The sequence below is a fragment of the Gadus morhua genome, chromosome 15 (genome assembly GCF_902167405.1).
Source record: "Gadus morhua chromosome 15, gadMor3.0, whole genome shotgun sequence".
Taxonomy (NCBI): domain Eukaryota; kingdom Metazoa; phylum Chordata; class Actinopteri; order Gadiformes; family Gadidae; genus Gadus; species Gadus morhua.
This window is the reverse complement of record NC_044062.1, coordinates 163,292-178,470: the sequence shown is the minus strand read 5'-3', so window position 1 is coordinate 178,470 and position 15,179 is coordinate 163,292. Positions and strand designations below refer to the sequence as shown.

The 15,179-nt window shown below is 44.3% G+C and overlaps 1 protein-coding gene across 2 annotated transcripts in view; it reads left to right on the top strand.

Moving 5' to 3' along the window:
* zgc:171482 (zinc finger protein) overlaps window positions 1–12,836 on the top strand; it is a 51,488-nt gene extending 38,652 nt beyond the window's left edge. For both annotated transcript variants that reach the window (XM_030379561.1, XM_030379560.1), the window contains one exon: window positions 9,366–12,836. In XM_030379561.1, the coding sequence (XP_030235421.1) occupies window positions 9,366–9,387 (22 nt within the window). In that variant the 3' untranslated portion in view covers window positions 9,388–12,836. The remainder of the gene's footprint in view (window positions 1–9,365) is intronic.
* Window positions 12,837–15,179: the final 2,343 nt, after the last annotated feature.

Sequence of the window (15,179 nt, the reverse complement as noted above, 5' to 3'; positions counted from 1 at the left end):
ATAGCGGTCCGAGAGTCTTTGGAGACCACCAGCTTATCAGGAACAGACTGGGTGCCAGAGTGCCCTGCGGAAAGGGGGAACGGGTCTTCAGAAGGGATTTGGTAGAAGGAGCCGGCAGGTGTTAGTGTCTCAGAGCCGCCATGAGGATTGGAGCATGTCCGCTATCTACCTCGACAGGAAGGGAAAGGATACGCTTGAGTTTCAAAGCCCCCTCTGTGTGTGTGTGTGTGTGGGTTGGGAAGAGGGGTAGAGTCTTTGATAACCCAAAGAATAGTATTGCGCAGAGGTCGTACGAGTTGTCTTAGTGCTGTGATGGAAGGAGGGATGTTTTGAGGTCTGCGCGCCGTACGCCGTTTCCCTGTAGAGACAAGGCGGAGACGTTACAAGGACGTGCAGCGGTTTTTATTTGCACCGCCTTTACCGAGTTACAAAGTGTGTAGTCTGTGTGTAGGTATCTGTGTGTGGGTATCTGTCTCCTTGTGTTTATGTATATGTGTGTGTCTTTCTCTCTCATACATGCACAGACCCATTCTCCAGCAGGGAGTATATAAATACAGCCCAAATCTGTGTGTGTCCCATACTGGGTTGTTTTCTGCTGCAGTAGGAGTGTGTGCTTAGAGGGCATGGAACAGCTTGATAGCATTCCAAGCTCTGTCACTCTGGCCAGCACGCTGGGTGTGGAGACACGCAAATAGGCTGCCGCCGGAGTGCAAGGGTACACACAAAGTTGGCTTTGATTCTCCGACAAATACAAGTGTGAGGATTTGCTAATGATTTTAATATACATGAATACAAATATGAAAAACATTTTTTAAGGTTGGGGTTGAGAAAAGCATTTCTATAATTGGTCAAACCCTATTGCTGTTTGTGCTGTTTAATGATCTAAAGGGTTGACAGGTTGTTTTATCGAGAACGTGGCCAAATCTCGAGTTTGTGTTCCTTTTCAGCCACACATTTCAAGACAGTTTTCTTCAGGGACTTTTTATACCCTTTGGGAGTAGCCTGTGAAATAAGTGGAGGGCTGTGCTACATGTGTTCAGATTTTCCTTAAATATGCCTGAGTTTGTGTGGTACGTGTGTTTTTTATCTTTTGTGAACATTTAGTGTATGTGTGTACCTTTTTAAGTTCTTCTGTTGAGGTTATAGAGCGGCGAGCTTGCCAAAATGAGACTTTTCATCCCATTTTTCTGTTTGTTTGTGTGTGTGTGTGTGTGTGTGTGTGTGTGTGTGTGTGTGTGTGTGTGTGTGTGTGTGTGTGTGTGTGTGTGTGTGTGTGTGTGTGTGTGTGTGTTTGTGTGCGTCTGTTTGTGAATGCACACAAACTCTGCATGAGCTTCTGCTCTTGTAAGAAGCTTTGTGGAAGAGACGAAAGTGCATCTGACAGTGGCAGGGGATTATCGTTCACAGCGGAAACATTCATGAAAATGCTGTGTGTGTATGTGTGTGCGAATGTGTGTTTACATGTGTGCGTTTGTGTGTACATACCTCTGTGTGTATATGTGTGTGTCAGATTGGCCCATTTATCTTCATCTGTGCGTGTGCAGGGAGACGCCTTTATGAGTTCAGCCCGAGATTTCTGTCAGCCTAAAACAACAACAGACGTCTCTATTCCCCGACCAGAGGACGCACCTCTCCGTCAGCCCAGCCCTCTGCCTCTCTCTCCCCCGTCCGCTGTATAAAGAGGCTGAGCTGAAACACAGCCCCTCTGGAACATGAGCGACTGCGCTGTCTTTCTCTGCCAGGGGAGGAGAGTCGTGATGGCGAACAGGATTCCGTGTTGTACAGCACACATCACACCACAGAGTCACTGGGAATATTTTTGATTTTCTGAGTGTGTGTGTGTGTGTGTGTGTGTGTGTGTGTGTGTGTGTGTGTGTGTGTGTGTGTGTGTGTGTGTGTGTGTGTGTGTGTGTGTGTGTGTGTGTGTGTGCGCGTGTGTGTGTCTGAACTGTGTCTCATTGCGCCCCAGGCAAGGTGAGAGGTTAAATTCAGGGCTGTCACTGGTTAGCACATATTCTCTTACATGAACTCCTTTTTGGCACACTGATAAACCCACACAGACACAAACACACGCACACGTACAGACAGACACACACACATATACACACACACCTATGCCACTGAAGTGCAAACGTTGAGCTTGTGCATGCTGCCCCCCGCCCCCCCCCCCCCCAACCGTGACTCATCGTTTGGTCGCCTTAGAAACTGGGCCCTGCCAAATTGCATTTACCTGACACATATGCACACTTTCACATGCATATGGCCATCCATTTCGCAGAGAAATAAGAGGCTCACTTGGCACTCTCTCTCTCTGACACACACTGTCTCTCTCTGATTCACCCTAGTCCACACTCTTTCTCTCTCTCTTTCTTTCTCTCTAGCATGTGCTCTCTGCCTCTATCTATCTCTCTCTCTCCATCTTTTCTATACATGGTCACTATTTTTTTAGCACTTTACACAATCGCTAATTGTCTCTCCTCTTGACCAAAACAATCTTCATTGGTTTCCCATATGGAAAACACAAAAATAAAAAAAGATATTTGTTTCAAGCTAAACTGGCTATTAATACCTTTACACCTCTTGCCCACTGCCTCCGTCCGTCGTCGGACGACGGATGGGGGAGTCGTCCTTGCAGAGGCATCCGTCGCTGCCTGAAAAGTTTAGCATTTTTCAACTTTCTTGACGGAGCATTACGGCTCCGCCCCGTTCAAAGTCAATGGGATCCGTCAACGGACGGATGCAGTGGGCAAGAGGTGTTAGAGTCAGGTCAATGGATAAACTGTTTGACGTGTTAATGCTCGGTGAAACCTATTGGTATAAATATTATGCAAAAATGAATAAAATAGGTAAATGGGATATTTGAGGATACTCTTTGGCTGAGATAATTGTGAATTGCAATGTAAAAATGTTATCAAATAACCATCTGTACTTTTGTTGGGCAGGTTTATTTAACTATTTAAACTCAGAGTTGGAAAAACGATTTTAAATGAAGTGGTGTTAAAATTCCAAAGAATCTCTCTCTCTCCCATCTCTCTCCTTCTCGCTCCCTCACTCTCTCACATTCAAAGCATACACCCTCAAACTAGGAATACCTCTCCTACTGTCGGAGGGAATCCCAGGCTTTACATCCTGCAGACTGGGTTCAAGAACAGGCTCACGTTCTTATCAATGTTATCAATGTTACCCTGCTTTCCCCCCTGCTCTCTCCCCCTCTCCCCCTCGCTCTCTCCCCCTCGCCCCATCTCCCCCCTGCTCTCGCCCCCTGCGTTTGGTATCGTCTCACTCTTGTATTGGGTTTGGTATCGTCTCACTCTTGGACTGGGTTTGGTATCGTCTCACTCCACCTAGCAGTGGAGCCAGAGAACATTTTGTGACAACAGCTACTTTGGGATTGCAGTGAAGTTCAATCTGAGGACAAAACAACCCCTTGTGCTTTGTCCAATCATGGGCTTGGTACATATTTAGTTTCTTTACACCGTCGGCTGTACATTTTCAATTTGCTTATTGGTACAGTCCCATGCAGCCTGTGTCTCTGGGTCTGTCTGTGTGTGTCTGTCTGTGTGCTCTGTCTATGTATATTGCAGGACAATTCGATCAGGAATGACAGAAACTGGATCTCTCTTTAGTTTTCGTTTATTCTCTCTTTACATCATGACACTGGGTCGCATATCATGAACAATCAACAATCAAACAATTTACAAGGTCCCTATATAACCCTACCCCCCGCTAATCAATAAATTCACGATTGTCTGTGTGTGACATGACGTCACCACTAAGGTGCGCTTGTTTTTAGCACCTTTAAAGCTGCAACAATGTATGTCTCTGGGTCTGTCTGGGTCTGTCTGTGTGCTCTGTCTGTCTGTGTCTCTGGGTCTGTCTGTGTGTGTGTCTGTCTGTGTGCTCTGTCTATCTGTGTCTCTGGGTCTGTCTGTGTCTCTGGGTCTGTGTGTGCTCTGTCTGTCTGTTTGTGAGTCTGGGTGCTCTGTCTGTCTGTTTCTCTGGGTCTGTCTGTGTGCTCTGTCTGTCTGTGTCTCTGGCTCTTTCTGGGTGCTCTGTCTGTCTGCTCCTCTGGGTCTGTCTGCTCTGTTTGTCTGTGTGTCTGGGTCTGTCTGTGTGCTCTGTCTGTCTGTGTGTCTGGGTCTGTCTTTGTGCTCTGTCTGTGTGCTCTGTCGGTATGTGTCTCTGGGTCTGTATGTGTGCTCTCTCTGTCTGTGTGTCTGTCCGTCTGTGTGCTCTGTCTGTCTGTGTGTCTGGGTCTGTCTTTGTGCTCTGTCTGTGTGCTCTGTCGGTCTGTGTCTCTGGGTCTGTATGTGTGCTCTCTCTGTCTGTGTGTCTGTCCGTCTGTGTGCTCTGTCTGTCTGTGTCTCTGGGTCTGTCTGTGTGCTCTGTCTGTCTGTGGGCTCCGGGTCAGTCCATGCTGATTCCGTGTACTGTCAGAATAGACTCATGGTGAGAATGAGAGTGTGCCCACTCCCATTCCAAACGATTTGGCTTCAAACTCCACTGTCCACAGTCTTTGAAAAATAATAATAAAGTCTAAGGAATGACAGACTAGTGATTGTGACCACGGAATACCAAATTATAGGGTACTAGGATCAAGGTACTTTGTTGAGGGATGCAAAGGGGGGGACATTTAGTATGGGATGTTTTTCAGGGTGAGTACATCAAGAGAGAAACAGAGGAACAAGAGCTGCTGGTTAGGTTAATCCTAACCCATCAATTGTGGTTGGGCCTTTGTCTCTTGCCCCGGTCAGCTCTTCCCCTCTCTGCTGCCTGTCCTCCCTTACCCCTACCCCGCCCCCCTCCTTCTAGGGCACTGTGGTGGCTGGCAGAGTCATTGCCCTCCCCACACCTCTGTTTGAGTCCAGAGCTTTGGGATAAATCCTGAGCAAGCAGACAGGGTGTAAAGGTCAGGGTTTTAACAGTCATTACCGGGATAGATGCTGACAGCTAGGGTGACCCAGTAGCACTCTCTCCATGTCTCTCCCCAGCCCATCTCTCTCTCTCTCTCTCTCTCTCTCTCTCTCTCTCTCTCTCTCTCTCTCTCTCTCTCTCTCTCTCTCTCTCTCTCTCTCTCTCTCTCTCTCTCTCTCTCTCTCTCTCTCTCTCTCTCTCTCTCTCTCACTGCCCCCACTTCTCTGTGTGCCTTGATGTCTTTTTCATAATTTTCCTACAATGTGACTTTAAAATAAACAAGCTTAGTCAGACCCCGCCAAACCTCTGTTCATTGCTGTTATGTCTGTGAATAGTTCAATAGGCAGAGGTGGGAAGCAACAAAGTACAAATACTTTGTTAATGTATTTAAGTTCAGTTTTGGGGTTTCTGTACTTTACTTTTACTCCCTACATTTCAACACAAATATCCAAACTTTATACTGCTTACATTATTAGTGATTTGATTTGTACCTAAACGGATCCGTACAAAAGACGATCCCTTGTTGTATCCATCTTGACTATCACGCATGATGGACGCAACAACATGAATCGATTGCGTAAAATATAGAGATGAGGTGTTGGGAAAGGGAATGGCGTCTGCGAGAGCACTAGTTAAGTAGCGAGTGAGGATAGATGAAAGTGAACCAGCAAACATTGAGCAGCAACTAGGCATCCCCCTTCTATTACCTTAGATCAGAAGTGTTTTCTCGTTATGATGATCATTTAAATAAAATAAGAATGGCAACATTAAGAGTCTTTGAATTACATGTATACAAGGTTCAGAAAGCTTTGCACAGAACAAGCCGATAGAGGTGTCAGGGGGCAACTTTAAGTTTTATACTTTGAGTGCATTTCAGAGCCTGTACTTTTCCTCTTTTCTTAAGAAAAGATATTTATTATTCAGTACTTTTACTTTTGTCTTTTTTTACCCAAGTATGTACTTGTACTTCAGTAAGTAATTGGTTGTACCTTTACCACCACTGTTAATAAGTACAAGCAACACAGTACAGAGAGTTAATCACTTTTTCAAACTGAAATCCATGTACAATGGCTGGAGCTGATATCAAAAGATAACATGGTCAAATCGTAATTTAGCAATAAAGTCAGAAATCTGACCAATGATGTCTCTCTGCAATGAGATGCAGGGATCATATGAGGAAAGAAATTCGGGAAAACCCTGCATGAACACTGCCAGGGCTTGGGTCCGAATCCCAGATTGGGGACACCCATGCCATCCACCATATTTGACCTATATCAGATTAGAAGTGCACTATGTGAGTTTTCCTTTTAGCAGCGGCTATGTGGCCTGAGTTGTAGCTACAGTTATAGCTATATCCAGGGGCGGATGGTGTATAGGGGCGATTTGGGCGACGCACTACCAACTGGTAGAAAGAGGATTTTTAAATTTTTTTATTCTATCATGGCAAAAGTAGTTTTCAGTGTTCTAGACTTATTATCTGTCATTGTCCAATCAGAATCGTCAGATTCACGTCGCGTTTCAATGGTCCCGCCTCTTTTTGGGCGAATTCATCGACGTGGAAAATCGCCCAAGCCTTCTCCGTTGACTCCAATGTTAATTTTCAATTTTCAATTTTCCTTCAACGGAAATTGAGCCTTCAATTTCCGTTGAAGGCTCAACGGAAATTGAGCCTTCAATGCATTTTCCATTGGGATTTGGGACTCGCCCTAACGTGCTTGCGTCATACGTAACTGAGCAAAGAGCGCGAAGGGATATCTTCGATCAAGTCACTTCACTTGCGGATTTCAACTTGGCTGCAAATGTGCGCAATTCCGTTTCGGCTCTCAAAGAAGTTCCTTTTAGTCGACGATCCAATTCAGAAAAATTGGCATAAAAACAATCAGGACCTCCAAGACCAAAATTAATCATTAAACAAATTTCTACAAAGGGGGGAAAGTCCTACACCCGAGGATTTTCAACAAGTTGGTACGAGAAAAAAAGCTGGCTAGCAGATTGTGAAGAAGCTAACGCAGTCTTCTGCTACCACTGCCTACTCTTCCACCCTGACACCCTGACGAAAGACAGCACTGTTTGGATATCGACTGGTGTGACAGAAATGCACCATCTGTCTGAGAAAATCAAGAAGCATGAGATGTCAAAGATCCACATGGATAGCAGCTTGAGATATGCGACTATTGGGACGGTGAACATTGCCACTCAACTGGACGAGGGATACCGGCTAGCTGTTCGTCGCCACAACGATGAGGTGAGCAAGAACCGACACATCCTCAACCGGCTCATCCAATGTGTGAAGTTTTGCGGAGTGTTTGAGTTGGCTTTGCGAGGCAAGGGTGAGACGGAGGGCTCCACAAACCCAGGTATTTTTCTTGGATTGGTGGACTTTTCGATGAACACCTGAAAAATGCCCTCACAACCCCACACCACCACCCCACCCCTTTCAATTGTATATTGTATGTAGTTCTCTGCAAACCTATGGTGGCATCATGCCTTCAGTGTGTATATTGTATATAGTTCTCTGCAAACCTATGGTGGCATCATGCCTTCAGTGTGTATATTGTATGTAGTTCTCTGCAAACCTATGGTGGCATCATGCCTTCAGTGTGTATATTGTATGTAGTTCTCTGCAAACCTATGGTGGCATCATGCCTTCAGTGTGTATATTGTATGTAGTTCTCTGCAAACCTATGGTGGCATCATGCCTTCAGTGTGTATATTGTATATAGTTCTCTGCAAACCTATGGTGGCATCATGCCTTCAGTGTGTATATTGTATGTAGTTCTCTGCAAACCTATGGTGGCATCATGCCTTCAGTGTGTATATTGTATGTAGTTCCCTGCAAACCTATGGTGGCATCATGCCTTCAGTGTGCATATTGTATATAGTTCTCTGCAAACCTATGGTGGCATCATGCCTTCAGTGTGTATATTGTATGTAGTTCTCTGCAAACCTATGGTGGCATCATGCCTTCAGTGTGCATATTGTATATAGTTCTCTGCAAACCTATGGTGGCATCATGCCTTCAGTGTGTCTTGAACAGCCACACATAAAAAGGTTGCACATATTATATTGATATTTTATCGTATTTGTCTAAATGCATACTTAACTGTAGATAGATTTATGAGTGAAGTTACCAACACAATAGATTGTCCGTAACACACTCACCCCTTTTTGAATCACTTTCTCTCACTCTCACTCTCTCACAAACACACATACAGATAGAGACAGAGAGAGAATGTTTACTTGTGTATACCGGTAATTCCCAATTATTATTGATGTATTTGCACTTTTAATCTTGCTGAATTCTACAAGGCAAATAAATTAAGTAAAAACTTAGTTCCCAGGCTCCATTCGTCTTTGTAAGGAAATGTTCTATTTTGTCTTTATTATTTTGTCAGAATGCAACAGAATGCTTCGTTTTTATATGAATAACAGAAAAAAACCAACGGGGGGAGGAGGGCCCCAGACCCCCCCACAGGGGTTTGGTTTACAAACTTTCTGCCCCCCCTATAATAAAATTCACCAGCCGCCACTGGCTATATCATTTCCAAACGTTCACGGGGGAAGGGGGGAACAGAATAAAACAGTCCAGAGAATTACTTCCCGAAATGGATTGACTCATGAACAGGCCTGTTGCATCCTGGAGACACTAAGGCCGTAGCTGCACTGCAGAGAAGTGCTTAGTGGTGTGATTGAAAAAAAAAAAACCTAACAAACAATTGACGAATACAAACTTTGTATACATGCTCCTTCTTAAATACGGCAGCATATCTTTTGTTTGACTCAAACTGTGACATGAAGGCTGTCCCTGGCGCCCGTTGGTTTTTCCTCTGATTAAAGTAAATATTGGATTCGGGGTTATGAAAATCTACGACACAAAGTGGTCCAAACTGCCGTAATCACGCAGCAACACACCTCCATTCTGTCGACATTGTTATAATGTGGTTAGCAGCTGGTAGGAAGGGCCGTCATTATGAGGAAACTGTAGAATGGGATTATTGATATTGATGAGAGAGAGAGAGAGAGAGAGAGAGAGAGAGAGAGAGAGAGAGAGAGAGAGAGAGAGAGAGAGAGATTTGCGGGCCTGATCTCAGTATCTCTTAACACCTCACAGATGTGCTCTTGTTGTCTTGGCTACCACCTCAGCTGAGGGTCCCTTATGTATTCTGCCATCGTGCTGTGTACTGTAGACAACATGAGGCAAGAAGACCACAGAGAAAACAACTATATGTCGATTTTATTCCAATTCGATATGGTACATAAATGTAAAGAAGTCTTGCCTGATGTATGATTTGACATACATTTGGAGTAAAACTAATCATATTTATGTGTGTGTTTGTGTGTGTGTGTGTGTGTGTGTGTGTGTGTGTGTGTGTGTGTGTGTGTGTGTGTGTGTGTGTGTGTGTGTGTGTGTGTGTGTGTGTGTGTGTGTGTGTGTGCGTTTTGTTTTCCAGCCTGAAGCAGCACCAACAGTGAGCCATGAGGACACGTCGCTCTGTGAGAGTACGGGAGCTGAGAGTGGAGAGAAAATGAGGAATATACTTATTTATTTATTTATTTACTTATTTATTTAGTATTTGTGTGTTTGTTTCTTAATACTTGTGTCACAACCATTTGGGTGTAAGGGACTACTGCTTGAAGTTATTTGTGTGTGTGTGTGTGTGTGTGTGTGTGTGTGTGTGTGTGTGTGTGTGTGTGTGTGTGTGTGTGTGTGTGTGTGTGTGTGTGTGTGTGTGTGTGTGTGTGTGTGTGTGTGTGTGTCTGTGTGTGTGTGTGTGTGTGTGTGTGTGAATATTTGCGGTCTGCGTGTGTGTGTATGTGCGTGTGTGCGTGTGCGTGCCCAAGCACTATGTGTGCGTCATATTCGTGCAGTTCGTCAACACTACAGACTTGGAGTAGGGGGGCAAAAAAAGAACTACTAGATGTAATTTGGGTAAATGAGCTATCATTAACTAAGCCAGTTAATTGTGCCATGACAGTAGTGTAGAGTGACACAGAGCTCTGGTCGCCGCTTCTATTCCCTTCCCAATAATAGACTATCAGCAGGCCCTCCTACCCTCCCTCTCAACCCTTCTGTGCCTCGTCTCTCCAGACCACGTATCCACCTCACCAAGCCTACCCGACCATACCTCCTCCCCTCCCTGCCATCACCGGCCTCTCCTGCTCCCTCAGCTTCCTGACACAACAGCATAGCCGCTGCTGCCTGTAGTCGACACTAAATTAAGATATTTTCAGGGTCAGGACGCTACCGGTTCACGACATGAGGTAAACAAAACCAAAAAAAGGTTGTTTGACTTTCAAGGAGGTAAGAACTCAAACCTTGAGTTCTGAATCAACCGAAACAATGGCAGGAGGGCTGACTGCAATATATGATGCAATGTAATGTAACTGTATTGTGGACGTGTGTGTGTTTGTGTGTTGTGTGTATGTGTATGTGTGGTGTTTGTGTGCGTGGGTGTGTGTATGTGTGCATATATCTTCATTACTTTCAGTTCTGAAATCTATCTCTGAGGGACTTTTACTTCAGCACCTGAAGGGGTTGACATGTTTTCTAAGCCGGCAGCTGCCCCCATAGCACAGCACAGCTGCGGTTATCGCCATATGATCCCCTTGTTCCTAACTAACACAACAACTGATGTCAATATGTCGTCCATAGGGGTGACTGCCATTACGTAACCCTTTCTTCTTGACAGAGCAGCAGTGATAATAACTGCAGACTGGCAGATCAGCACGACCGTTGTCGGTCAGATTGTGATCGACACTCATTAAAACAAGTCAAGTCATTTGGTTCTATATGTAGTGACAGTTTGGACACAGGAAATAGCTAGCAACAAGGCCTTTTCAGATAGAACTCACTCAGGCCACAAATCCTTGGTCCCGAAACACCACGGAAAGCTATGAATATATCAACTAATATTGATGCGAAAAAATAGGTATTTATTTATTTAATAATAGAGAAGATGGCCCAAGTCGACTTTCACTTGAATAGGCTGCCATGCAGCTTGAGCAAGTCATTTACTTACTTTACTACGATTTAAGATAAATATGGTCAATTTTTTGCTCAATTCAAATTCAGATTTTCTACAACATAAAGGGTGATGCTACACTCGTTTACCTAACGTATTGAGTAACAGTGAACAAACACAGCTTCTGTTTCTTTGTGTGTGTGCGAGTGTGTTCCTGGGTGTCTGTGTGTCTTTGTGTGTGTGTCTGTGTGTGTATTTTATACTTGTCTTTTCTACTGCCCAGTTCGAGGGGGAGTCTGGGGTCAAAAAAGTAACGCCTTGTACAGTATGGATCTACTGATGTCACAGACACAGAACCTGAGATGTCAACACATTATCTCTGCTCAGTGATGGAGGTCATATTAATAAAGACAAACTCCTTTGTAAACGTTTGTATGCCATCATGTCCAGACCAAGAAAAAAAACAAACATGACGACGAAACAACAGACAAAAAAATACTTTTTCTTCTTCTTCATCTTCACCAACCAATACCTGTAGCAAATGGCTCTAAATGCAACTGGGTGAAATTCAGTGCATGCACAGCAATGGTGAGCCGAGCCTATCCTTTTGCCTTCTTTTTACATCGTGATAGTGCATCGGAAACATCCGCCGCACGACTGCATTGTTCTCCCACTGGTGATGTAGCTTCAGAATGACGTACCACACCCGCAAGAAGCTAGATAGACAAAGTCACCCTCTACTGCCTGGTTAGCGCCGGTTCATTTGTACTAGTACATCACTGGTGCGTTACTAGTGCTGGAGAGAAGAAAGAAAACAACAGGCCTAAAGACTTGCCGATTGTTTGAGCGGTCGGTTAAAAAAAGACAACGATGGCCTGTTTTGGTTTTTGATGCTTCTTCAAGTGTTTCTTACGATGTCTTTAAGCATGTTATGTTTTTTGGGATTGTATTGGGTGCAACTTGTGGGGAAAACCAAAAAACTTACATAGAGATCAGTACAACCGCACACACACACACACACACACACACACACTTGCGTGCAGGCACTCACAAACACACACACACACACATACATGCACACAATCATCTCTAACTATTTAGTAAAGGTAAAATATGATGAACAGATGAAAATAAGTTCATTCTGTGCTGATTTCATGTTTTGAAGTGGGAGCTAAGGATTACTTGATTAGGAAGAGTGTGGAGTGTGGAATTTTTTATGCAATCAAAATGTGATATGAAGAACCATGCAATCGTAATAATTTCCTGTAAATAAGGAGCTGGAAAGTGTGTGCTTATTTTTAAAGACATAAAAGAGTTTTGTATTCACAATGTGTACCAAGGAAAGATGAGGGTAAAATAATGTTTTTGGTGCACCTGGAGAATACAAATAATAACTGAAATATTTAAATAACGATGATGATGGTGAGCAAAACACAGCATGAGGTGTTCTTTAACCTTTTGTGCTCCCAAAGGGAGGAACGCCAAAGGGAAGAACGCCTGGAGCACAGATGGCACTTGGATTATAACGATTATATTTAAAAAAAAACAGAGCTGTGGAAAGCTAAGGAGATGGACAGATGGATATAAGATGGATGAACATCTTACAATGTGGCTGGGTAAAAGTATTGACGAAACTAGGACTGTTCAACGGAAAAAACCTTCATTATCGTTTAATTCTGTCTCCTTCCCCATGTGTCAAGCGGGCTACAGACTGATCAAAGTGTGGGCATCATGACATTGAACTGTGTGTCACAATCTATGAAGAGAGCAATTATGTTTTAAACAGAAAACTATTACTATTTCAACAACACTACCAGATGGGCGTGTGTGTGTGTGTGTGTGCATCAAGAGTACGAGAGTGTCCTGTTTAAGCTCTTACACCATGCACACATTTGTAAACGCACATACATGTGATGATAGACATTGATAAAGATGATGAGATCTATTTTCTCTTGAAAAGTTTGTCTGTGTTTCTTCAACATGATTTTGTTTGATTCTTCTCATTAATATTTAGTATACTGGCTATGGGCTACGTACAGCGCTCTCAGATACATCTTATTCACTAGCAGGTATGGGTTAGAAACCTTGCATATGGAAGCTGACTACCGATAGACCAGTAGATACTCCAGTTGAAAGGGTCCGGGCTCAATCCCCATATCGTATCCCCAGCCTACCTTTAAGCAGCTAACCCCAGATCTGCTCCTTAATGAACAGCATCAATATTCTGCATAACCAGCTCGGGTCACTGTTTGTTAACGGCTCCTAAATGGCTCATTTATTTTGTAGATCAGTGACCTTTAAATTTGCATCGGCTCAGCCCTAGTGCCACCACTGACAAATAGGACAATAAACGGCAGGTGAGTGTGATCTTTATATTCAGTGCTATCTCGGCCCTCTGCAGCTGTTCGCCTCCTATCCACTCCGGTCAGAGACCTCGTTCCGATCTGTCACTCATTCAGAACCCCAGCACCACGTGTCCCACAATGCTTCAGGTATGGATTTACAGAGGTTGGGGGGGGTCTTCTCCCATAATGTTGTCGCCCTACTCATTGAGGGGGGGGGGGGGGGGGGGGGGCTCACCGAGGAGGAGCAGGAAGGATTGTGTTAAAGATGGCCAAGGTATTGACACAGCATAATATAAGTGATATCTATCGAGCGTTCGAAACCCAAACAAAGACACGCCTAAACAAACATCTTTGTTGTTTTGATCATCAAGGGCAGAGGATGTTTGGGGAGTGTTTGGTACAGAATAGATCCTAGAACCTGGTGTTGGGGTGGGGTGGACATAAAACACTACTTTGTGCTGAATGTACAAAAGGTAAAATCAACATTATTGTGTGGCAGCAGCGGCTGCATTTGGTGGCCGCTAAAGCTTTTCTCTCAAGCACTCCTCTGCTTCTCTGTGGCCTAACCCTAACCTAACCCTATCCCTAACCCTAACCTCTCAAGCACTCCTCTGCTTCTCTGTGGCCTAACCCTAACTCCTCTGCTCCTCTGTGGCCGTCTCAAAAAGGGTGACGTGTCGTTATAACCCATTCTCCAATCTCAGGGATAAGGCTTGGAGAGTGCATAGTGGGTATAAAGCTCTGGGTGTGTCTGTGTAATAGGTTGTGTGTGTGTGTGTGTGTGTGTGTGTGTGTGTGTGTGTGTGCGTGCGTGCGTGCGTGCGTGCGTGCGTGCATGCGTGCGTGTGTGAATTTGTACTTCTGAATGTGTGGATGGCGACGTCGCTTTACAGCAACCAAGATTTTGTTGTTTTCGGTTTTCGGTTTTGTAGAAAGCCATTGAAAGAACACAATGCTATGAACTACACCAAACATCTTCAGACATTTAATACGCGAGTGTGTTGGCGTCCGTGGATGTAATTGTTCACATAACTCTGTTGTGGTGAAGAACTGGAAACAGAATAACAATGGCTGCGAGGTGCCGGTTTGTTTTGCTCCATAAAGGGGCTTCAAAGTCTGTGTCTTGTACATCACAATGCATTGTGGGATCTTTTAGGTGGCGACACTCCATATAGAGAGGACTCAAGAGACGTAGGCCTACTGTCATACTCTAAATCAGTGTAAATATACCGTAAATAGCCTTATGAAAACTTTGTTTTGCCACGTCTCACATGAGAAACGCTGTGGCAGTTGCCAATGTCTTCCTATAATGACAAACTATTTCATATTTAGTTAGTAATCAAGCATAAAAAAATAAACATTACTATCAACACAATAACTAATAGGCCTAGGCTCCTACGCTTCCAAAATGGAGCTGGTCATTGCGATGTGACGTCGCACGAGCCTTATTCTGGTGGGTACCACAGTACCCAGGGTTCGATAGTAACATTGGAGTACCAGCGAGAAAGCGAAGGCGCTGTAGCTAGAAAATCACAAAACGACATCGACGGGCATGCTTGTTTACAGACACAGACACGCACGTCGTAGCTACATTGCTAAGTCGGCAGCATGCTGTTTTATCTATCCCTTAGGGGTAAATAAATAACAGTAATGATAGCAATATATAATAATTAAATAGCATAATGATGATGATCCATGATGATTATGTTTTCATGTGCGTGTGCGCGTCTTGATGCGTGTTGGTGTGTGCATGCAGCATGTGGATATGCATGCTTTATGTGCGTGTGTGCTGTACGCGGCTGTATGGATGTCTTTTAAGAACGCGGGGGTGGAGGTGGGAATGAAAGCATAGCCGCGCAGAAACAGAGGCCCGCTAATGGCCTGTTGGAGACGAGCGGCGGCGCACTAAATAAAACATTGGAGCACTGATACGTCTTCTCATCCCAGGGCGGCTCGT